At 34.1% G+C, this 25,314-nt stretch overlaps 2 protein-coding genes across 4 annotated transcripts in view; one reads left to right on the top strand and one right to left on the bottom strand.

The window, feature by feature from the left end:
* Positions 1-16,837, bottom strand: part of LOC306851443 (stromal interaction molecule 1-like) — a 43,100-nt gene extending 26,263 nt beyond the window's left edge. The window contains exons 1-4 of one of the 3 annotated variants that reach the window (XM_079387675.1): positions 16,560-16,837; positions 15,170-15,300; positions 7,664-7,794; positions 1,370-1,484 (exon numbers count right to left, since the gene is read on the bottom strand). In XM_079387675.1, the coding sequence (XP_079243801.1) occupies positions 1,370-1,484; positions 7,664-7,794; positions 15,170-15,290 (367 nt within the window). In that variant the 5' untranslated portion in view covers positions 15,291-15,300; positions 16,560-16,837. Of the gene's footprint in view, positions 1-1,369; positions 1,485-7,663; positions 7,795-13,384; positions 13,494-15,169; positions 15,301-16,559 lie in introns of those variants that run through there. The other 2 variants (XM_079387677.1, XM_079387676.1) reach the window with 2 other exon arrangements.
* A 1,635-nt stretch (positions 16,838-18,472) lies between these two features.
* On the top strand, positions 18,473-21,444 carry LOC306850923 (rho-related GTP-binding protein RhoG-like). Its single transcript, XM_079386886.1, has 2 exons — positions 18,473-18,502; positions 20,774-21,444. The coding sequence occupies exon 2, from the start codon at positions 20,801-20,803 to the stop codon at positions 21,374-21,376; it is 576 nt and encodes a 191-aa protein (XP_079243012.1). The 5' UTR covers positions 18,473-18,502; positions 20,774-20,800; the 3' UTR covers positions 21,377-21,444.
* The last annotated feature ends 3,870 nt before the right edge of the window (positions 21,445-25,314 follow it).

Here is a 25,314-nt window from a genome sequence, read left to right on the forward strand (position 1 = left end):
CATTTCTTATCAATATTGAAAACAGATGTAGTGCTTAATGTTGCTATGGAAACCAAGATACTTTTTTCAGGGGTCTTTGATGAATAAAATAGAACATTTGACATAACAGCATTTATTTCAAATTAAAATAGTTTGTGACATTAAAACACTTCTTACTGACCGAAGACTAATAACCTTTTATTGCACTAAATTATCACAGCATCAGTTTTAATGGAATAATCAACGATTCAGTCACTATTACTAGCTTTCAATGTAGACAAAGATAATATAGATTAATGATCTAACTGCTGAATAACTAGCATTTTCTGTTCTATTTGAGGATGAGGTCACAAAAACAACAAAAGTTGTGGGAATCATATTTTCCTTGCATTTGAAACTTGATAGGTAAATTTATTGTGATGTCCTGCCTTTACACTAATATATGGTTACTTATGAATTCAACATTATTTTATTGAATTATTTTTTCTTTCAGACACAAACCTGTGACACATTCCAGTCCACAATTGCTGCATTGTGCTGCAGTAGATACACTGCAAGCAGCACGCTTTTATTCCTTTTAGCATTAGTTTTATCAAGGCCTCATTCACAGCTCTACATTTACGAGTAGAACACGCACATTGAGTGTTCAGGAGCAGATCTGGAGTTTATCTGGATTTGGAGGAGGTGTTGAAAACCACTGAAAAGTGGCTCCCTAAGTGTTCACACTCCTGCTGCTAAGAGGCACATTTATGCTAACACTTACTGCAAAAAGTACCATGCACTAGCATTATGATTGTACCATGTTACATTAAGGTATACATTTTATACACATACTATTATTATTACTACTATTACTAAAATATAAATAAAATACTTCTGTTGTAATATTTCATTGTAAAAAATAAATAAATAAATAAATAAATAAATAAATATATATATATATATATATATATATTTCTATCCCAGATTTTACAGATGTACTGTAAAAAAACAAAAATATTATGGCAGTGATAATTTTCCCATGTTCACCATTGTATTAACATGGCCAAGTAATATAAAAGAAAACCATGTTGTTATTAATGACACATACCATGGTAAAACCTTGTGCTATCACAGAATGAATTTGGGAAATATTTTAAATAATTATTTTTTTCTGCAGCATTTCATTCAGCTGCCATACAGTTTGAGACACATTGTGCTGTCAAGTGAAAAAAAAAAACTACACACACAAAATGTCTCAAAAAACTAAGAATGTGAACCTGCATTAGCAAAGGTCAACCGATGAGCGGTTTCTCATGAAAAGGATAAAACATATTACTTATTGCATGTGAGAAAAGCATGACAAGCAGCTTTTTGCGCTAATGGCTCATTATGAAACGGTCACACTCACCTTCCGAACTCTTCCAGGCATTCCACAGGTCCTCCACGCTTATGAGCTGGTCGTCACCGTGGAAACTGTTGTGCTTGGCTTTGGGGTCATGGTAGTTGAGGTCCTCTCTTAAAAACTGTCGGATAACACGGACAAAATTAAATCTATTCCAATTAGCAGCTCAAGGATGCCAGTGCATTCATAAGGAAGTGAAAACATTGAATGTAATTGCAATATTCTCCACTAGCAGAGATGCATTCTTTATGTTTCCTTTACAAAAACCTTGATATGGAGATGTACAGAAGAATTTGTTTGTGTACAACAGCACAAGCAGACACTTAATGCAGCCCTTAAAAGCACTACAGTGGTACCATGGTATACTGAAGATATCAGATATTTAAAGCTGCAGTCCGTAAATTTTGCCTCTTTGTCGCCATCTCTGTTTGAAAACGTGGAAATGCAGCTGTTTGCGGAATTATCTTTTTTGTGTGGGATGTGCTCTGGCAAGGCTCCAGTCATGCATGGATGAGGTTTACTGTACTTCGCAATCACAGATTCTAGCCTACATCTTAGAATATATGACCCAAATAAGAATTATCATCGTATATTGCCATCTGAACAAGTAACAAGTCTGCCACGTTTGTTCTGACCAACTGAGGAAAAAAAACAACAAAAAAAAAACAAACAAAAAAAACAGTTCAATAAATCACGCTACCAATGGTGATTTAATCTAAATTTCAGTTAGCTCATATCACATCAAACAGTGCAAATTATTATTGTTAAACTTTTTTCTCAAATTATTAATGTTAACAACATCAGCATTGTCATCGGTCTATGGTTATAGTGTGTATTAGAGCGTAGATTTCAATTTCTGTACAGTCTAATCTAATTGTCATGCCATTCGAATTTCATATTAAGAAATTCTTTTAACCCAAAAAGCAAATTATGCTCCCTTCGAACTGGTTGTCTTTAAAATAGAAATCTTGTTTAATCCCAGGCTATCTGTAATCAGAAGCACATTTAAAACTGGAATATAATTTCATTTCATTCACACGCGTTTCATAAACACACAATCCTTTCTGGATGACAATACGCCATCAAAATGATACATTTAATTATTCTAGCTACTGTGAGAAAAGGCTAAACGATCTGCCACCTGCAGGATCCAGGACAGATGTGATGTAATGACGCAGTAGCATGCTCGAATTTCCCACGAAAACCTACCCGCACCACTCAAATTAGAAAACATTATTATAAACTAACCGTCGTGAATCTGGCTAAAGTAAGGTGATAGTTTTGAACACTGGCTGGTTATGTACTTGCTAAAATATTGATTTCGGATCATTATAACAAAAAAAAGTTACGGATTGCAGCTTTAAATTATTTAAGATAAAATATTATAAAAATAAAAATGAATTTATATAAAAATATCAAAATTTAAATGAAAAATTCTAAAAGTAAAATGAAAATCCCATAAGTTAAACAAAATATATACAACATTCTACAAATTGAATATAAAATACCCCCCCCAAAAAATAAATAAATAAATAAATACACATATATATACACATATACATATATATATATATATATATGTGTGTGTGTGTGTGTGTATGTACATACATACATACATACAGCATTATAATGTAAATAAAAATAATTATATAAAAGAAATCTATAAAATTAAAATAAAATGATAAAATTAAAAAATATGAAAATACCAACAACAAAAAATATAGATATCATTAAAAATAATATAATAAAATATAAAAATAAAACAAATAACAATAAATCAATAATATTTTTTTCTAATGGATAACAGAAGCCTTTACAGCTATGTAGGGACTTAGATCTTAACCCAGCTATGACAAGCAATACTACATTTGGTTGGTTGCTTGGTTTCCACGCCGTATAGTCCTGCCCACACTGAAAAATTACTGGACCGAAAATGACACTTTGTTTGACCATCATGAGCAAATGACCAGAACATAATTCAATGACAATAAACTCTTTGCTCTACAGAACATTTAACAGCCAACCCATATCACTGGACAGGGTCTATCCTACATGTAGACATTCTGGGTCTATTAACGCCATTGAGTGTTCTGAACATATAGAGAGCAAAGGCTCTGTTTGCTCAGACACAACAGATGGCAAAAATTATTACACAACAGAAGGTTAAAGCGCAGATCATGGGATATTTTACCCTAAAGAGCTTCAAACTGTGGTTAAACTGCAACCACTGTGGGAGATTTATCATTAACATGTAAATATTTAGATAGAGACCAAGCACACCTGCTTTCTCGAATGCAAATTTGTTGTTTTAACACTATTCAAGATGGCTTATGACTGACATTTGTTATAGATGTTTGGCTTTTCCCCCACAGCGGCAATAATTAAAATCCACAACTGCACTGGAAACGATGTCACCAAACCATTAAAAAAAGAAAATGAGTCACGAGTCAAGACAAGTGTCGAGCAAAATGAGCAAGACTGCTGTGTAGCTAGAAACCCACACTGAACATAGCGCAACCATTTCTAACGGTTAATTTTTGCAATTGTAAACTCCACTCTATGCCATCAAACAGTCATTTTGAGATTTTGGAAAAACGACTCTGGTATCCTGGTATCCATTGCGTGGGATTTGCCTTGATGCTGCTTCGAGAAGGCTGGATACAGCAGGACAGCACGCCTACACAGCATCTCGCTCGACTGAAAGGATGCCAGGAAGGGGCAGGCCCTGTGTATGCTTCCAAAACGACACCCAACAAACACGATGACCGGCTTTCCTCAGGCAAACGGCCACCGGTTCCAAAGCAGCATCAGAGATTTTGGATATCATTCAGAAAAGAGAGATGGTACAAAAGGCAAATGTGTGAGTTTATTGCTTGGGAACATATTGCTGAAAGAATGAACAGGCCTAGCCTGTCGGGACTGGAGTCTTTCATTGCGGTTTTGAGTGGGCTAGTGTTGTTCAGTGTTAGCTAGTGGGCTAATTCACATTGGTAGCAGCTAGGCTAACAATGTGGGTGAAAGAGAAAAACAGATTACAGTATAATGAAACAATGGAGGTTCAGTGAAAAAACATTATACAGGAATAATTCTAACTTAATCCATATGAAACAAGTAGGTTTTTTGTTGGTTTTTTTGGAACAGTTTATTGAACGGTATATAATATGTACTAATATAAGGTTCACACTTGGGAAAAATAAATAAATAAAAATAATCACCTTTCATTGATAGGCCCCAACTGAGCAAAATATGTAATATGGTTCAGAATGCAGACGTTAATTATATGACCAAAAATTAAATGATAACCATATAGCAGACTAGTTACATAAATTGCATATCAGTATGTTGTAGTAAGATTATATTTAAATGCTTAGATGTATGATCAAAGCTATGTAGTTTTTATTTCGGGGGGGGGGGGGGGGGGTTATGGGGGCAAAATATAATTCAATGCAAATATAATAATGGCTGAGAGATGAAGAAAACAATACACTTTCATCAAAAGCCTGATGCATAGGGCTGGGTCTTGTCGTTCGGTACCAAATTTCGATACCTAAGGAGTTAATCTCATCAACGGCAGTGAGCCAATAAGCCTGCAGCACTAGGTGTGTTTGACTAGAAACGGCGACGGGCAGATTGATCAGTGTTTGACATCCGCGAGAGCGATTCGAAAGCGCACGGAACAGTCCGCTCTTTATATCGCGCGGTTTGTTTACTAACGTTGCACACAGACTGACGCGCGCGTGACGCTCGCGGTGATTTCAGCGTCTGCCGTCTAAATGAGGACATAAACACATGAACAACATCTCCAGACCTGCTTTGAAAGTCACTTCATGAGCATTTTACCGTTTGCTTGGAGTTAAACTAGCGTCATATCATATACACACAGAACTGTAAAGGTATTCACGGCAACCCTTCAAAATAAAAGTTTGGTTTAACTTGGAAGACACTGCAGCAGAAATATAATAATATTGTTCAGCAGACAGTACATACTGCTACTACTAGGCTACTATTAAAATTATTAAAACTTTATTTTATTTTTTTTAGTAATGATCACGCAACATTTCTTCCCTGTTTTAATTTTAATAGTAAACTCCCTTTGTTTGCCAAAATAAATAAACTTTGATTTTCAATAATTTAAAGATTAATTAATAAATTAATGTTTTATGCCTTAATTTAAAAAACCAGATACAGAACACAGAATTTATGAGGAAAAAACCTTTCATAAGGCTATTTTAAGAATAAATTTAAATAAACTAAGTTGTTTTTATGCATTCAAATAATTAGACATACTACACCAGAATTTAATCAAAATAAAACATATGGTGAAAGAAAATAAAACACCCACTTATGAAAGTGGATAAAGATTTTAAATTTCTTGAAGTCTTTAACAACTTAGAATAAATGAATAGAAATTGTGATTCTGTCTGAGCTATGCATTTTAAAACGTACACGCACTAGTGGAAACGTAGCCTAACTGATGTGCAAACTGAAAATTATTTGAACTTTATTAATATTATTTGCACTGATTTATTGTGTTGGCTATATTTTGTTCCTTTGTGCAGTGGCTCAGGAGATGAGGCTTTGAGTCTGTATAAAATGTCAACAAGCTGAAAAAATATTTTTTTGAGATAATTTAATCTTGTTAAAACTGATTTCATAAAATTGGTATCGAAAAAAGTATCATTCAGGAACCGGTATCGAAAATATTTGAACGATACCCAGCCCTACTGATGCATCATATTTGATATGTAAATTTGAACTTGATACTTAAAGATTTTGAATGATGGAAAGTTTTCCATCTTATTTTTCAATGTGAAAAAAAGCTATTTCCTGTAAATGTGCAAGATATTAGCCACTAAAGGTAAATAGCTGGAAGAATATCAAATGTAGGAAAACAGTGAAAAGTGCACTATATAGCAGCATGATTATGATAAAGAGTTCAAATAATATTATAAATACTGTTTTTGTAGAACTAAAAATAACAGCTAACACATTCAAGTTAAAAATGGCTATGCACATGTTGAGATGACTAGTATCATAACTTACTCCCGACTAGTAATCAAATCAATGCCTCAAATTCGTTCCTGGAGCTCAATGACATCTGAGATGCAACTAGTGATAACTACCATTTCACAAGACTAGTCTGCATGTCATATCCTTGGGTGGTAGGATGTTGACATATTGCATTTCCTCATAACCAGTAGGGCAAAAGTCTTTAAGACACAAGACAAATGCACAAGTGTAGATTTTGACTAGGTTATCCCTCGTAATCAGTGGCTTTATTTAGTGACAGCTCAAGCTGATCCTAGATGAGAACTCTTTCTGTGTAAGACACCTACACATGGGTCTGAACTAGTGGTTATGACCTCTGCAGACCACCTAACTCAGAATAGCATAGTGAGATGGCTTCTGGTTTCCTGCATCTTGCAGCCCTAAGAGCTAAATAACACCAACCATGACACACATTGCTGCACTACGCCACACAGGCTGATACAATTCACTGTGTACTAATGCCCAGATCACTGGAAAGAGCATTAGACAAATTAGCCAAATCTTATCATTTACAGCCATCCATAGAGAAGGTTAAAAGGATGCAGTCGACTTGAGCACTATAATGTTAAACTGCTAATAAGGCCACGACTGTTTGTTGCGGAAGAGAAAAATCCCATTCATTATCCCCATGCATAATATGCCAAATTCCCAGTAAAGAATTACATAATCCATTATCCAATAATAACAAAAGAAAAAAATAACCTATAAACAATGCATTATTATTATTATGTAAATATATAGTAGTATATTGTTAAATAAGAGTAGAACACATCCCATGGTTAATTCATTAATAAAAATAACTTCAAGTACAGTTATGCACCTTTTTTCTTATGCATACAGTATACAAAGAATTTTGGATTGTATATCCTTTTATGCTTTAAATCAAAGTTTGTAATTTTCTGAATGATCTCAAATCTTGCTGTATTGGTTGGTTCATGAATTTTCGGAAAAAAATACTTCAAAAACAATGGCAGTCACTGTTGTACCCCATAGTGTAAATGAACAGACAGATAAAATGAAAAACATAAAATAAACCTAATATTACAAGCGGCAACAAGCATCAGTTTACCTATTAGCCTGCTGCAGATTATTCATTCACCATCATGCTGACTTGAATTTTAATGCTATGAGAAAAATTAATCAGCTGCTTAACCACCCACAGTGTGAGGTTAGAAGAGAACAAAGGTCAATCAACTGCCTCCTTAACCAAAAGTTATCCATGTTGAGCAGCTTTAAAAGTAATTCACTGACCCCATCGGTTTCCGTAAAGTCCACATTGCCATTGGCATCGTCGTCCATTTGCTTGTGAATGTTGCGGATGGCCTCAAAACTGAGGATGGCAATCTCATCCTGGCAGAGCAGCTCGTCAATGCGGCAAAACTCTGACGAAAAGAGACAGACACAGTTAGTGAGATACTTAAACAAGCCAGGCTGCAAACTAGTTGAATTCCTGGATTTATAATGCATGTTCTGCATCTTTGTAATCTTTAAACAAAACATAACAATTTGCCTTTCCTCTGAAACGACTTTCATTTCCCCATGATGTCCCTAAATCCATACAGGCTATTGGATAATGTTAACCACTGGCTATAGTCATTGTTTTAGTGGACAACTGATATGGATTTTTTTTTTTTTATGATTTATTTATATTTATTTTTATGAACCAGATTTTAATTTTTTACTAATAATAGACATGCAAAAGCTGTAATACATCTTTCATACATCATTTACATTCTTCAACAGTTATGTCAAATATCGGTAAGAAAAAAAAAATAATTTTTAGTGTTGTCAAAACAGAAGTCCAGTTTCTGAAACTTATTGGCCAAACGTAAAAACTTGATGGCGATAATTTAAAGAATACCAAATATGGGTTGGTACATATGAGCTATGGTGATTTATTGGTCAAACATTAATTTTGTCAAAATATTGTTAGGTCTAGGTCCATTCTGTTATCAAACATCCACTTTTACAGTTCTCAATGGATAAAATAAAGCCTCGTCATAATTTTTCAAGGTTATTATCCCATTTCACATATCAAATTATGGAAATTAAAGTTATAGAAGTAGAGTTGAAAAAGCCAAATAACGATTACTAAGTTCTAAGCTTCTCATTTAGCAGATGCTTTTATCTCTTATGTTACATTCCATGTCACAACAGTGAAAGGTCCTTCTGGGTTTCAAACCTGCAACCTTTTGGTTACCATCCAAGATCTTTAACCATTACGCCATCCTACAGTACTACAAGCTTTATTGAATTTTAATTGAGAACTAACGCATTTAACAGGACCACATCAAACAATAAAAGAGTGCCTCTTTGAATATAAAAGTGAGATAAAAGCCCAATATGGCTTGTTGCCTTAGCAATAGTTAATTTAACTGTCAGGGGCCACAAAGCACTCTTTAATGAGAACATTGCATGCTAACGAAGACTGTTTAAAATGATAGCCCCAGATCCAATTTCAGAATTCAGAGGTGCTTCTAAACAGTCTTCTCCAAATCCCACTGTCCCCATTGAGGTTTCCAACTCCAACTATGAGGGGGACTAAAAATAGACCGGCTGTGGTATTAACTAAAACTAGCAAACAACTATTTTTAGGCTGCAAATCTGTACGGCTGTTGCGTTACCACACTCAAGGATCTGAGGGCCAGGAAAGCTGTGGTTTATGCCGAGAGAACCTGCAGTAGTTTTGTGTGAATTATCATAAGTGGGAACTTTATCAGATCAGAGCGGTACTGGAGAGACTGTGATATATCCGGTCGTGTTTGTGTATATCAGAGTGTTATAACACAAAGGAACTGGTCCAAGAGACCCATGAGCTGCAAAAATAAACCTTGGCGTCTGTCTTTTCATAACACAAGATATGCATTTAGAAACCTAAGAGACGATGTCTCTTAAAGCTCTCCAAGAACAGAGACAGAAGTCTATCTAAACCCATCAAAGTCTCCCTGAAGGCTTGGTAGATGATTGGGAACTGGGTTGGGGGGCTAGTAAATGGAAATGAAGAGAAGCATATCTGGTTTCTGAAATGTATCACTTACAAAGTAGAATGAACTACAACCTTTATATTAGATATTAGTACTGTCTTAAATACCAGGCTGCACTCAAAGCAAATTGAGCAAACCAGACGAAATTGAGCAACATCTATATGTTGCTCAACTGCTGGTCTCAGTTGATGTAATCACAAGTGATTAACAAAGATAGATGGCTGCTTGTACTACACGGTAGTAACATCTCTGACGTCATGTGATCGGATTTCAAGAGGAGGGTCTCTTTTGATGTTTTTGGAAGTAGTCTCTTATGCTCAGCACAATGACATTTATTTGAGCAAAAATACATGTTTTTTCAGGATTCTTTAAAATAAAAAAGTTCAAAGAATAGCAGAATTTATTTAAAATGGAACTCTTTTGTAACATGAAGCAGGTTTCTAATCCAGGATTAGCAGCTCAAATTAGATGTTTTAACCAGAATGGAAATAACTAAATAATTACACTGCATTATAATTGTAAGTTTTAGGTCCAAAACATACATTATTCTAGTACAGGAATGCACTGCTACAAAAGCTTGATTGAATTTCATCATGATATAACAGAAAGAAAATCATAACAACACACATTCACAAAATTGACCAATCCAAACATATTGCATAACCTTTTCCGGTCATGATGAGCAACATTTTGGAGAAAACTCAGCTAGTTAGTTCAATAGCTGACGTGCTTATATTTAACTATCAAAATAACAGCTAGGAAACTCAATCGACCCCCTGATAACAGTGAGAAGAAAGATTAAGAATAGGATGGCACACTTACAATGCTTTTGCATACTTGTGTAGAGTATCTTTCTGGCTTTAGGTTCCCAGCTGATGTCCCATATAAAGTGTTTTATATAACCTGAACAGGCCTAAGATCAAAAGCTCTGGTCAAACCCATGAACACTGCATTTGCCTTTGTAAGAAATCCGACTCTCTGCATCTAATCAGGGTTCAGTGAATACAGTTATGTAATGCAAAAGTCCCCTTACAACTAGGGCTACACGATATATTGCATTGCACTGACAAGCTACGCAATATCACGTTCAATATTGCAGGCGATTCATCTGCGTAGCTTGTCAGTGAACTACGGCTCTGTGTATTAAATGCCGCTCCATTTGAAAACAGGTGATGGAGATCTATTAATAAAAAACTAAATCATCATAATTATTTCCTCTCTAAGAAAGAAAGAAATTGGACAACAAACCACTAGTTATTTTTCGGTCAATTTGCTGTTATATAACAGACAGGAGATGAGGGGCCGGCTGCCGTTTTGGAAAGGCTGTGGACTAGCGCACCAGCTGCAGCTCATAGGACATTTGTCTTCTCCAACAGGACTGGAAACAAATCCAGGCAGACCAGTGGCATGAGTGTTGTTTACTGTGTGAAGCCTAACCATCAGCCTCAGGAGACGCTGAGCTCCATCGGTACGGTTCTCAGACCTGACACGCACAGGAAGTTCCAAAGATCAAGGCCTGCGGAGGCATGGTGGGGACAGATCCTCTCCGCTGAAGCTTGAGAAAGTTTTTGGTCAAAGGGAGACTGATGTGGTCAGGAAATATTTCATAAAATGGGATAAGAGCTGCAGTTTTAAGACATACAGGTACACTACTGTTCAATCATTTGGGGTTGGTAAGATTTTTTACGTCTTAATTTTTATTTTTTTTATGTTTTTGAGTGTGTTAAATGTTTGGAGTTTTTGAGTTTGTTAAAAAATGGTAAAAACATTAATGTTGTGAAATATTACTTTAATTCTAAATAGCCGTTTTGTATTTGAATATATTTTACAATGTAATTTATTCCTGTGATGGCAAAACTGAATTTTCAGCAGCCATTACTCTAGTCTTCATCCTTTACAAATCATTCTAATATGCTGATTTGGTCCTTAGCAGTGTTATAATCATAGTTTTTAATCAGTATTTTCAATTTTATTTTACATTTACTGTTTCAATTTTAGTTGTAGTTATTTAAATACAACACAAACTAAATGAAAATGAGAAATGTTGTAAATCCTATTTTATTTCAAGTAACAAAAATTGGTTTATGGTATTAGTTTTAGTTAACTATAATAACACTAGTGCTATTATCAATGTTGAAAGCAGTTGTGCTGCTTTTTTGAAAACCATGATACATTTTCTCAGGATTTTTTTTTTTCCAGGACTTTTGATGACATTTATTTGAAATAGAAATAAATATGTAACATTATAAATGCCTTTATGGTCACTTGTGATCAATTTAATATGTTTTTACTGAATAAAGGCACACTTTTCAACAGTTTTCTCCCTCAGATATCATAGAGCTGTTGGAAGATTAACAGTAATTCATTTTATTGTCATTTTGTCATGAGTTTAGAGTGGGGGAAAAAAGAAAAGAAAACCCCAAACTTCCTTGAACGCTTGTGACTGAATTTGATAAAGGCCAAAGTTGCCACACTTCCCATGTACATGTTAATCTACTGTAAGTGCTGGGAAAGCCAAGACAACTCTATTATCTAAGGCTAATTTCAATACTCATCTTTATACTGTCTATATAAGTGACTTGGCCTGTTATTTTAATGGTGTCAAACACACTTGTGCCTGATGCAAAGAACAAGTTATCTTAAATACAGAAATATAAGCATTGTAATTTAAAACACCCAAATATGATTCTAAAGCCACATCTTCTGAAATGTAATGCAACGAGCCCAACCTGCTCAGAAATGATGCAACACACCAGTTGCATATACCGTGTACAGCATGATCATTTCCTTTGCAACCTTCTTACAAACTTCCTTATAAAATATTTACATTAACCAGCTTCAGATGCAAAATAACAACAATCACCTATGGTATGACTTCCCACAATCGGAGACAGAACAAGGTTATGTTTAGATTGAGAATAGCATGCTACTTTATCTTTGCAGAATGTAGGGTGTGTAGAGTATATGCAAATTCTCTGCGTGCACAAGATACCCAAGTTATCTACAACATTTACCAAAGCGTGCAGTATAAACTCGACTTGACCTTTCATTTCCAGTGTGATGATTGATGTGAAAGTAATACCAGCTGCAATTTCCAATGTTTTTATCACCACAATATGATAAAAGTACAACACTCATACAGAAATATGCATTAAAGATGCAAAATAACAATGTGTAACTACTAAAAACACAAAGCATAGCACATTACTGTTTGAAATAGTAGACCTGGATCGATTTGCAAAGTTACAGGCTATTCTCCAAAGGTCAATTCGGTGCAAAATTTAGAGTGAAAAACAATACAGCTCGTTCACCCAGTAGCCGAATGGTGTAATATCATTTAATGACTGTGCTCTATTCCAGTTCAACAAAAGCTAAGAAACACACTCTGGACTTTAGGCAGTTGTCCCAAAGGGCTCTTAATTCATGACACTGCAATCAAAATCAGACGGTTTGAATCACTAACATAACACGGAAAAAGCAAGACCACCAGAAGGCCACTGTAAAAGACAACTTTTACATTGAGGCTGAATATAACTTCAACGTCACCCAGTTCACATGTAATAATACTAGCTATATAAACAGCAACTGCATTAAGAAAATTGTAGGGCTGTAGTCAACCAAAGAAATGCTTAGTCGACCAAAGTCCTGTCCTGCGCAACGATCAGTCGACTAAAAAAAAAAAAAAAAAAAAAAAGATGCGATGTTTTGCATTTTGATTGAACATTTAAACAATTTTCATAGAGCATTTATAAAACAACAACTAAAAAACATCAATACATAAAACTATAATAATAATATAATTCTTTGAAAATTAAGTGATTTTTTTTTTACTGCAAAGTGAGGAGCTCTGTCCTAGATCTATAGTGACAGTCATAATCGCGCACCTGACCACACCACACGCTACAAAAAATATAACTGCTAAAACTGCCAAATAATGAAAAATCCTAACAAAAGCTCTCGTTTATACAGGCTGTATATTCTTCTTTACTTTCAAAGCTATGGGTTAACTTTTGTCCGGCCGATCTATAGGCGTTTGCAGAGATGCAGAGCAGGCGTTTGGCTGCCCGAGCAAGTCGTGGATATCTCTCCTCATTATTTTTCCACCACGCAAGTGGCCCAGCAGTGTCCACTTTACTTCTGTCCTGAAGATAATCTTTCATTAAATCGCAAGAGGATCTTTGTGCGCTTGGCTCAGCAGGGTCATCCTCTGTACCATGTCCACAAAGAAGCATTGCTATCTCCTTCTCTTTTGCCGTTTTCTGTTTTTTTGCCAACGGGTCAAATATTTTGTAAAATGCAGCCAGACAAAATATTTAGATTTCTTGGACATTTTGTCGACTAAAGCCAAAACAAGTAGTGTTCTAACTGAATGAATACAGCAAAACTACCTATATTCCTTACTGAGCGCGAAGCAGCAGTGCAGCCAGCCACAGGTGAGGTTCCGGAGTGTTCGTGGTGCGCTAAACTGTGGCGCTGTTATAAAATAGCCTAAATTAAAGCATTTAAAGTTGGGGATAAAACATAGGCTAATTATATTTAGAATACAGTAATATATAACTGCTAATAAAATGAATAAATATCAAGGAGTAAATCAATGAAAATTTCTTTATTGGTGAAAAAAATAAAAAATAAAAAAAATTATGCAACTGGTCGACCAATGAGAATGTCAGTCGACCAAGACGGCATCGACCGATTAGTCGACTAAACGACTAAAGTTGACAGCCCTAGAAAATTGTCCACTTCACATTTGCGTTGTGTTCCATAAATAAGTTATGATGCAAGGAAAAATATGATAGTTAAAAGGAGGTGGCAAATAGGATTAGAAACTCTGAACTCATCTGAATAATGACATGGAAAAATATAGCAAGTTGAAAAAAAAAAAAACAATAATGCGAGTTTGAAAGTCGTTATATTAACTAATCAATTAAATCATTAATGATAAAATAAATATACTGTGTGTGTGTGTGTATATATATATATATATATATATATATATATATCTCATCTATCTATCTATGTATATAGTGCACCATATATTCTATATTCGTAGTTCACTGAGAAGCTATTGTATTGTAGTTCATGAACGATATTGCCTAGCTTGTCAGTAAACGCCGCTCCATCTGAAAGCAGGTGATGGTGATTTACTACTAATCACGAAACTGGCTTTACTGACAAGATGCGAATGATAAATCGAATTCGATTAATTGCACAGCCCTATATTTTTACATTATTACATTACCTTCAAGGCCTGGAAATACTTTTATTTACACCCCATGACTTTTAAAATAAACTCCATGCCGGAATCAGAACTGATCCAAATTATAACACAAAGGTTTTTTTCCCCACTCTTTACTAAAACTGGATTGTTCTGTAGAGCAGGCATCTGGGCAAGAAGCAACAGATCCTAAACATCTCCAAAATTCAACTCAGATGAACTCTAAGGACAAGCCACCCTTTATATGGGCCCAAAACACATTACAGAAGCAATTGTACTTCGATGCTCTAGGCACATTTATTTGACAAGCTCCCACAGAGCAGCCCAAGTGAGGACAGCGCTTAACAGAGAATGCATTCCCTTCCTATTCTCAGCCGGACCACATATAGACCCCCATACTATTTCTAAATAAGACTACAGTACTGGGACAGGGGGCTGCAATGCACAGAGCACTTTGAAGTACATCTTGTTTGTTGAAACGGCCATCAACTCTCATCTATGATGACACAGCTACTTTTTCGCCCATGTAAAATAATAATTCAAACAGTTAAAACTCACCTGAGACACCATTGTCCGATGATAAGGGGTCTGGGTTTACATGATTGGATTTGTCCGCTCGACATTCCAACAAGAAGCTTATACATACAATCCAGAAAGTCACCAGTCTGCTGAGCTCCATAGTGGGACAGCTGATTTGGGATACAAGCAAGAAAGATCATGTCAGCAAAGCAACAATCCAACCCTGCATGTCAAGTCACGTATTAAACTAATCCCAAGATGAAATAGGGAAGAACACAGGCAAACAGAACACACTTATGCTGCATCCGCACTTTATAATAAATGAAAAATAACATGCGAAAAGAGCAGCATATCCAAATTTCATAACACCCATATTCATACCATACAGAACATTTTTATCTGTAAGTAAAGTTTTAAAGCAAGTTTCAAACTAAATATAGCACCTACTAAGCAGTATGCGATTTTGGACGCCGCTCTAATGTCTGTAATTATGACATTTATTCTGCACATGCTCAGTAGTTCTCTTTTTGCCTGAGAGAGAAAAAAAAGAGGTAATATATAAAAATCCCTATTTTGAAGTATTAACTTTTTTTTTTGTATATGCTCAGTATTTTTCTTCTACTATATAAAGTTATAGTGCCTCTGAGCTTTTCTATTCTCTCTCTATAATAAAAGACAATAAAAGTATACTAATATTTAAATATATTAATGATGTAGGCCACACTTACACTTTTGCTTTAAATGCATTATTTCTAAGTTAAAAATAAAAGAAGTAAAAAAAAAAAACACAGTAAGCAGAGAGTAAATTAATTAAAACGATGTTAGTAAGATTAGGGTTAATTATTTTAATAAAAAAAAAAAAAAATTAAAAATTTCTTTGTAGAAATTCACTTCCTGTAAATACCCTAAAAATATTATTATTACTAGGTTTTATTAATTTAAAATTATTTTGACATTGAAATATTAGATAGAAAAATTTCCCCTTCCATAAATTCAAATTTCAGAAAGGTTACCATCATTAAAAATAGTATTTTTTTTTTATTATTTGTGGTCAATTTCGTTACAGTCTGAAAGGTTTAATTTGACAGTACCATATGAAGGGCAGCATAGACTTTACAAAATAATAATAATCTTAAATATTAACATATTAAACTATGTATTATATATCCAGATATGGCTCATGAGCAGATCGTAATTAGTAATAGTTGCTTCGCCCACATTTGCTTAATAAAATCATTCATAAGCAGCTGATTCTCAATCAGCGACACTGTATTATCTGTATGTTCATGCGCTTGAATGCGCAGCTGGCACGAGGCCACTGGTTCCCACATTCCCCTCTTCCTAAACACCCAAACTCATCTCTAAAACGAAACGTGATGTAAAACACAGCGAGACTAAACGTTAAACGGTTTAAAATGAGCTGCGTTACCTCGGGTAGACCGTCTCAGTGTTTGAGGTTCGTCTTCAGCTGCTCTCTCCTCCCATCAGACTCCATGGACGCTTTGTATTGAAGCACTCCAAAAACACACGACCACACGGTTCTGTCCGGCTTTCCGTGCCACCGATGAGAGGATGCGGCAGGTGGACGGTGGTCGAGTCGTCCTCTGTCAGAGACAGAAGCAAACAGAGGCCAAAAGAGCTGCGCTTCCTCCTCCAGTCTGCGGCGCGGCGCGGCGCATGCGCAGTCACACACTCCCTGCTGTCACTGATCACTATCAAAGCCTCCGTTATAACAAGCACACACATGCTGCTTACTTCATGGTGTCTACTTTACACTGACAACATTTTTTGTGTGTATTTAATTAATTATATATTCTAGCATGTTTATCAATGATTATTTATTATGTTATATATATATATATATATATAAACACATACAATATATATTTAGAAAATATTTACATGTATATATTTATATTAACATAATTTATATTATATAAAATCTATTATATATATATATATATATATATATATATATATATATATATATATATATATATATATATGCACTTTTATCCAAAGCAACTTTAGGATTACATTGCTGCAATTATATGTTTTATCAGTTCATGCATTACCTGGGAATCAAACCATGACCTTATTGTTGCTAGCAGCATGCTCTGATGTTTGAGCTGCAATCTAAAAGATAGAAAATCATTTACTAGCCTTAATATCTAATCTACTTCTTTACTTCCTTAAATTGGGGGCTAATCTTTACACAGATTTCTGCATAAATCTGCAGAATTCTCACAAATTTAGTGCATAAAATATGAAAAAGAATCTGATTTGGCCATAAAACACTCTGCCCAATCACCAGCAATACATAATCAATAATTATACAACTTTTAGTAGTGCATAGAAGGACGCAAGGAAGTGGCCCTTTGACTGGTGCAAAAAAAAAAAAAAAAAAAAGAGCATTCAGTGTTTGGTTGGACACCCACATCTGCAATGATGGTGTTTTCCTAACACTTTTCTTTGTCCACTCACCCTGTCATGTGAAGGAACTGCAGAGTGTGTTTGTGTCTGTGAAAAGATTACACTGCCTCCTACTGGCCTCCTGATGACACTGCAAAATGTCACTAATGGATGTTAACATTTCACAGTTCCAGTTTAAAGCGTCCCACACTCTTTTGGATCATGCACGGCGAGTTTAAATGAATAGTTCATAGCCATCCAAGATGTAGATGAGTTTGTTTCTTCATGGGAACAAATCTATCATTAAGCCGTTTAACCATTGCATCTGGCACCAGCCCATAATCCATAATCACGTTTCCTTCAGTAAAAAGTCCATCCACTCTTGTCCTCTCTCACATTAAAATCCACCAACATATCTATTTAGAACTGTTTTTGCTTGTAAACTGTGCCTTGATCCATGCCCACTTCTTTCCCGATTGATACAATATGTCTTTTTCACTAGAGAAAGCAATATTATGGATATAGAGGGCTTGTATTTTATCTGGAAGCAACAGTTTGAACTTAAAAAAAAAACATCTTGTGGATTTGTTTCTTACAAACATGCAGCTTTTTTGCTTCACGAGATGTTAACTGATGGACTGGAGTCGAACTTGTGGATTATTGTGAAGTTTTTATCAGCTGTTCTGACTCTCATTCTGACGGCACCCATTCACTGCAGAGGATATATACATATCAAATGTGTCTGTATGCAAATGTCTTTATTTTTGACATGCACCCCATTAAGTTATAGTCTACATCATCTTCAAACTTCTCCACTGGCACTTTGCCTTTTTGTGTCACTGACTTCCTCTCTAGGCTGTGCTCACTTCCTCCTTCAGTCCCCTGTGTCACTGTATTTAGGGACAGTTTTATTCATACCACTATAGACAATTTCCTGGACGCTCTTTTGTATCATGCCCGGTGAGTTTATCTCTTATTTGCACTTGATTCTCTGTCCCAAACTCTCTGTCCTATTAGCTTTTATTCTAGGCCAGATTTAATTTGCATCTCTGATTTGAAAATGTGTAAACTGATAAGAATTCAGTGATGTCATTAGAGCAGATAAATCCTTTTTTTTATTCTGCTAGTCAAATGGAGCTCCGATGTGGTTTATGTATCTGACCAAATAACAATATAAGTAATATATATTGGTATTTTACATTTTATATGTATTAAATATAATAAAGAAATAAAGAAAACCTTTAATTTTCTACCAAATATATAGTGCAATTTACAGTATGTGAAGCCTTTATAGTGTTGGTAGCATTTGGATATACAAGAACACAGAAAATATTGTATTTATTAGCTAATAAATGGAAAAAAATACAAGATCAGGGGGTTTGATGGAGAACAGTATCAGCTGAAGTGCTGTATGTGAAATGCACATACATTGATTTGATGACTGTGGCAAGTCTGATTTATAATTTATTCTGACAGCCCACTTAGAAGGAAAGAGACTGTCTGTAAAGTGTCCGTCAATGTGCCATTCAGTGAATATGATTGTGAATATCTAGTAATGAGAAAAATAAAAATTGCTCATGCACCTAAAATGTCAAAATCCAATTTTAGTCATTCTAAAACTGGAAAATGCATTGTAGTCGTTTTAAGAGTTTTGCGCAAATACTTTCCAGCGCAATATGAGTCATTTGATAAGTGAATGGACTGTCGGGCGGTCCGTGACCCCTAAAACAGTAAGCTGTACAATTTGAGTTCTAGTTTCTTTGAAAAAAAACGGAACTGTTTTTTTTTTTTTTTTTGGTAAGCAATGTCATGTTAGACCCCTAAACCTATAAATAATCTACTGGTTTCACAGATGTGCATAATTAGATTGCATGTATTTTTAGCATACATATTTGTCCTTCAACAGATAAATCAACATGTAAAGAGTCGACAGCCTCTTCATTTGATTTTTTCAAGCTGAGGAGAATGAACATCATATGTTTTTACAAATATTGCAAGATTATTACATTATTGCAGATGATGTTAGCAGGCACCCATGTGATATTAATTACTTCCCTACAAGCTCAGTGCAACTGTTCTTCTCAGAAAGATATAAATAAAAGTCACTGACAACACTAATGTTTTGTGGGCATTAAGGGCAGTCATTTTTAGCATGTGCACGTGATAACCTGACATAAACATGACTTATACGACCATGATGGTCTTCTAGCATGAATGTGTTCATTTATATTGTTTAACTAGTGTTGGAATGACTTTTTTTTTTTTGTCTAATATTAATGATTCAAGTTTGATATATTCAGCTTTTTGCATGTCGTTTCAAACTCATATGATTTTCTTTCTCACATGGAACACAAAATTAGTCTTATGCTCAGCAGGAATGCATTTGATAAAAAAAAAAATTCAGTTAAATCAGATATATTATTACAATTTAAAATAACTGTTTACTATTTGAATATATTGGAAATTGCAATTTATTGCTGTGATGCAAAGCATCATTACTCCAGTCTTCAGTGTCAAATGGTCCTTCAGAAATCACTCTAATATGCTGATTTGCTGCTCATAAACATTACTTATTATTATCAATGTTGAAAACAGTTGTGCTGCTTCATATTTTTTGTGGAAACTGTGAGACACTACCATTCAAAAGATATAAGATAAAAGAAAAAAGATGAGGAATCTATGCTTTTATTGAGCAACGACACATTAAATTGATCAGAAGTGAAAAAGGTATCTTTAATGTTACAAAAACAAATTCAATTTCAAATAAATCTCAATATTCATCAAAAAATCCAGAAAAAAAATGTATCACAGTTTCCACAAAAATCTTTTAAAAAATAAATATTAAGCAGTACATTAATTTCAACATGGTTAACAATAAGAACCATTATTAATAATTGAGCCTCAATAATAACTGAGCAGCAAATCAGCATATTAGAATGGTTTCTGAAGGATCATGTGACACTAAAGACTGGGGTAATGATGCTGAAAATTCAGCTTTTCATCCCAGGAATATATTTCAACATATATTTAAAAAAAGAGTATTTTAAATTGTAATAATATTTCACAATTTTACTGTTTCTACTATCAAATAAATGCAGCCTTCGTGAGCAGAAGAGACTTCTTAAAAAAAATAAAAAATTCACATTTTTGGAAAAAATTATTTTCTGCTAAATATCTCATGTACTGCATATGCAAGTCATAGACAACATTTGGTCGTTGTTTATCTTTCAGTTATTGGAAGCTGAAGGGAGAACAACAATGCAGAACATCAAGTGTGTCGTGGTTGGAGACGGTGCGGTTGGGAAGACCTGCCTCCTGATTTCCTTCACCACCAATGCCTTTCCTAAAGAATACATTCCCACTGTGTTTGACAACTACAGTGCACAGCTGGCTGTAGGCTCTAAAGTCATCAGTCTGAATCTGTGGGACACCGCGGGACAGGAGGAGTACGACCGTCTACGGACCCTCTCCTACCCCCAGACCAACGTCTTCATCATCTGCTTCTGCATCGCCAGCCCCTCGTCCTACGAGAACATCAAGCTAAAGTGGTACCCCGAGGTGTCAGAACACTGTCCTAATGTGCCCATCCTGCTAGTGGGGACTAAAAAGGATCTGAGAGATGATCCAGAGGTGCTTCAGAAGCTCAAGGAGAAGAACCAGTCAGTGGTGTCCCAGCAGCAGGGGGCGGCGCTGGCCCGACAAATCCAGGCCAGCAAGTACATGGAGTGTTCAGCGCTCAGCCAGGAGGGGGTGAAGGAAGTGTTTACGGAAGCTGTTCTCGCTTTCCTCAACCCCAAATCACAAGCCCGCAAGAAATCATGCGTGCTACTTTAAATCGGATGGGACCTGAACATATGTATTTTTATGGGGTATTTGTTTTATCACATGTACATATGAACAAAAATCACACTTAATAAAAAATATCTTTACTAGTGTTGTCAAATGATTAATCGCGACTGATCGCATCCAAAATAACAGTTTTGTTTGCATAATATATGTATGTGTACTGTGTATAGTTATGTATATATAAATACACACACAGAGAGTATATATTTTTTTTAAATATTTACATGCATATACATGTATATATTTATATTCTTATATAAACATAACAGATTTTTCTTAAATATATACATGCATGTGTTTGCATTTATATATACATAATGCATATACAGAGTACACACACATATATTAGGTAAACAAAAACTTTTATTTTGGATACGATTAATCACGATTAATCGTTTGACAACACTTAACAAAATATCATACCAAGTGGTATTTATTTCAAGGAGAAATAAAAGAATAAATTATATTAGATTTCAAATAATAAAACAATAGAAATATACTGTAAATTCTCCAAATAATTGACTGATTTGGTTGGATAAACGTAAACAAATTAGATCAAAGCATAAGCATTGACTTTCTCATTTGTGAGTGCACAAAACTGACACATTTGAAGTCATCTGAATGTTTTCACTGATTTGAATTTAATGAATTAGTTTCTTTTCATTTAGAGGAACTTGAATTTAACTGAAACTGGGCTGGGGATTTCTATTTCCCGGCACGCTCTGCCATGGCACTCAAAGGGAGAGTACATGCTAAAATTAAGTTTTAGATTTTTTTTTTTTGTGCAAGATTTTGGAATGGGAGATTTAGTTTTTTTTTGTTGTGCTAATTTAGAAGAGTTGAGCATAAGAAGGTATTCTGTATGCTAAATGTTCTGTATTGCCTTACTTATTAAGCTATTGCTATGCTAATCAAAGTCTTGTGTTACTTAGCATCTTAGCATTTAGCCACACTGTAAAAAGTGATGTTGACTTAACTTAAAAAAAATTGAGGAAACCTGTTGCCTTAAAATTATTAAGTAAATAATAATTGAAAAATTTTTTTTTTTAGTTAATTTAACTAAAATTAATTTAAGTGACAATTGACAATTCACTTAACTTATACTTTTTTATTATTAATTACTTAATTTTAAGGCAACGGGTTTCCTCAATTTTTTTTAAGTTCAGTCAACTTATCACTTTTTACAGTGGAAGCTTATTTATGAAATATTATGTGTCATCAAGCAGCACACAGACTCAGAGTAAAACAAGCAAAATTTCACAAAAGTAAAATATTTCATTGTGTTTGGGACAACATCTGCACTCCTTGAATGCCAAATTTGGGGTCTGTAGCTAACAGCTGTAATCACTGTAAAAAAATAAAATAAAAAAAATTGTTGTTTCATCTTAAAATAATTTGTTACCCCGCTGACTAAAAAAAAAATTTTTTTTACAGTGTAGTTATAGTTGAAATTTCCACTACTAAAATATTTAATCTAAGATTACGTCATAATTTTAGTTGAAGTGTAATTAAAATTTACTCCATTATTTAAAAATAAGAGCAATTATTATGTTTAAATAACATTCTTGAACTTTAAATGTCTTAAAATAAAAATGTTGATGTAATTATATACATTTTTTTGAGTTCTGTTAACTTATTTGGGTTTAAAGTGTATGCAAAATAAAGACAAAATAGTATTTTTGACACTTTTCAGGTGTCCAACCTTTTGAAACATGTTTATAATTAATGTGATCAACACTGTAAAAAAATGATTTTCAGTATATTTTACAATAAAATACTATTCCAGTTTTTTTTTTATTGAAAATCTCTACTTGAAAATGTTACTTGCATATTCTTTGTAATAATTTGTGAAATCTACAAGCAATTTCTGATGTTTCTAAACTAAATTTTTGGTTCTGGTTCGAGTAATTTTGTTTTCATTATATATATATATATATATATATATATGTGTGTGTGTGTATGTGTGTGTGTATAAGAAAGAAAGAAAGAAAGAAAGAAAGAAAGAAAGAAAGAAAGAAAGAAAGAAAGAAAGAAAGAAAGAAAGAAAAAAAATATATATTCTGTGTATGGTACTAACTGTAGTATGAACAAATTTAAAGACAAGAAAACAAATGCTATTTTAAAAATGAAAAAATAAAGAAAAAAATAAAGATAAATATTTGATTCAGTGTTCTAGAAGTTACAGAAATCTTACATGCTTTAAGTTTCAAATCACTTGATGGGTGTAATTTTTGAATGTTCTCTTCTTCTTCTTCATAAGTGTATTTAATTGTGTTTTTCTTTGTAAATATAACCAAGAAATGTAAGTAAAGCTATATCACTGATCCAAACTATATTGTTTAAGCAGATCAATATGTGTCAGTAAAAAGTTACATTTACGATTATCTAAATATTCTGCAAATATGAAGCATGATAAGAAGAATGTGACTTTGTGTGCAAAGCAAGCTTGATTTCATTATAATGTTTATTTTCATATTTAGTCGTGAGACTCGTTGAAACCTCATTTCAGCATCTATAATTTAATATAATTTACTGTTAAACACAAGAAAGAAATTCTGTGCCACTTCTGTGTGAATCAGTTCACACAAACCACTGTCACAGTATAAAAGCTTTTCTATAAAATGCTGACTTTGTACTTTCCTGGACACATTAATAAAAAGGAGGAAGCGTTTATGCAAATCTGTGCTTTACACACTTACCTCACGATTACAAAACATGAAACTCATTAGTTTCAGGTTCATTTTTTGGGGAGATGAGTTTGTGGCTGCTTATGAAGCAGTTTTCATGTACTTTCTTTTGTGTTGATTTTCGAGTCTCTTGTTAGTGAGAGCAAAAGAAACGAGAAACATTCACTTCCCTCCTCTAAATCCTCAGCTATTTCTGGCACAGTTTGCAGCAGTCTTGGCTTTGTTGTATGTCTGGAGAGAAAAGAGAACAGAACAACAGAATCAGTCACTTTTTAGTTACAAATAGGATTGCAAATAGAAGAAAAAAAACTGTCAAGCTCTAGAAAAACTGTTACTGTGAATGAGACATTAGACCAGATGTGTTCCCTCATCGCAGAGTTACATGGTGTTGCATTTGCCTCAGCGTGATTTGAAAGTAAAATGAAGTAGACTCTCATGAGACTGCTACAGTTTTATTATCAGGCAAACACTGCTGTTCATTCACTTAAATCCTGACGAGAAGCCAGTGAATTTGACAGTGAAATCAGTGTTATGGCCTCTGGCAAACACAAAGCAACACGCTCGTCTTTGTTTGGACCTTGTGCTGGCTTTCATTATGTTTTAACATTTTCTTTCCCATTAATATAATTATACAAATACAATTTTCAATTTCCTAATACACCCAATTTGCAAATACATTTACAAATACATGTAAAATACTTATTCTTCCTTTTCACACAATCACATGAAAATGAGATCATCTTCAGTCTGATGTGGTAACATACAGCATGACTGTACAGTTTCTACAGTGGAATTATGTGCTAATACTGCCACCCTGCGGCCAAAGATTGAAAGCACCTCATTTAAACCTGCTGTGAATGACAAAGAGCTGCTGGTTTTATTCAGGCCTGGCCCTCACTGGATTTGCAATACAAATAATAAGGAAATTAGTGAAGTCAGCCGAAGGTCAATTGAATAAAATATTTTAATAATCTATTGCCAGGGGTGGGAAGCAATGGTTATGTATTTGTTTGTATGTTTATTTTATTATATATATATATATATATATTTTTTTTTTTTATTATTATTTTTTTTTTTGCGTTTTCACAGCAAAAACATAAGTCATTTTATAATAACATTTAGTTAGTTTATATAAATAGCTATATAGCCTAAAACAATTGATTTAGTTAATAAAGAAAATCAATTTTTGACAGCATCCTCATTATACATATATATATTAATATATAGTCATATGTATTA

The sequence above is a fragment of the Barbus barbus genome (genome assembly GCF_936440315.1).
Source record: "Barbus barbus genome assembly, chromosome: 31".
Classification (NCBI taxonomy): Eukaryota; Metazoa; Chordata; class Actinopteri; order Cypriniformes; family Cyprinidae; genus Barbus; species Barbus barbus.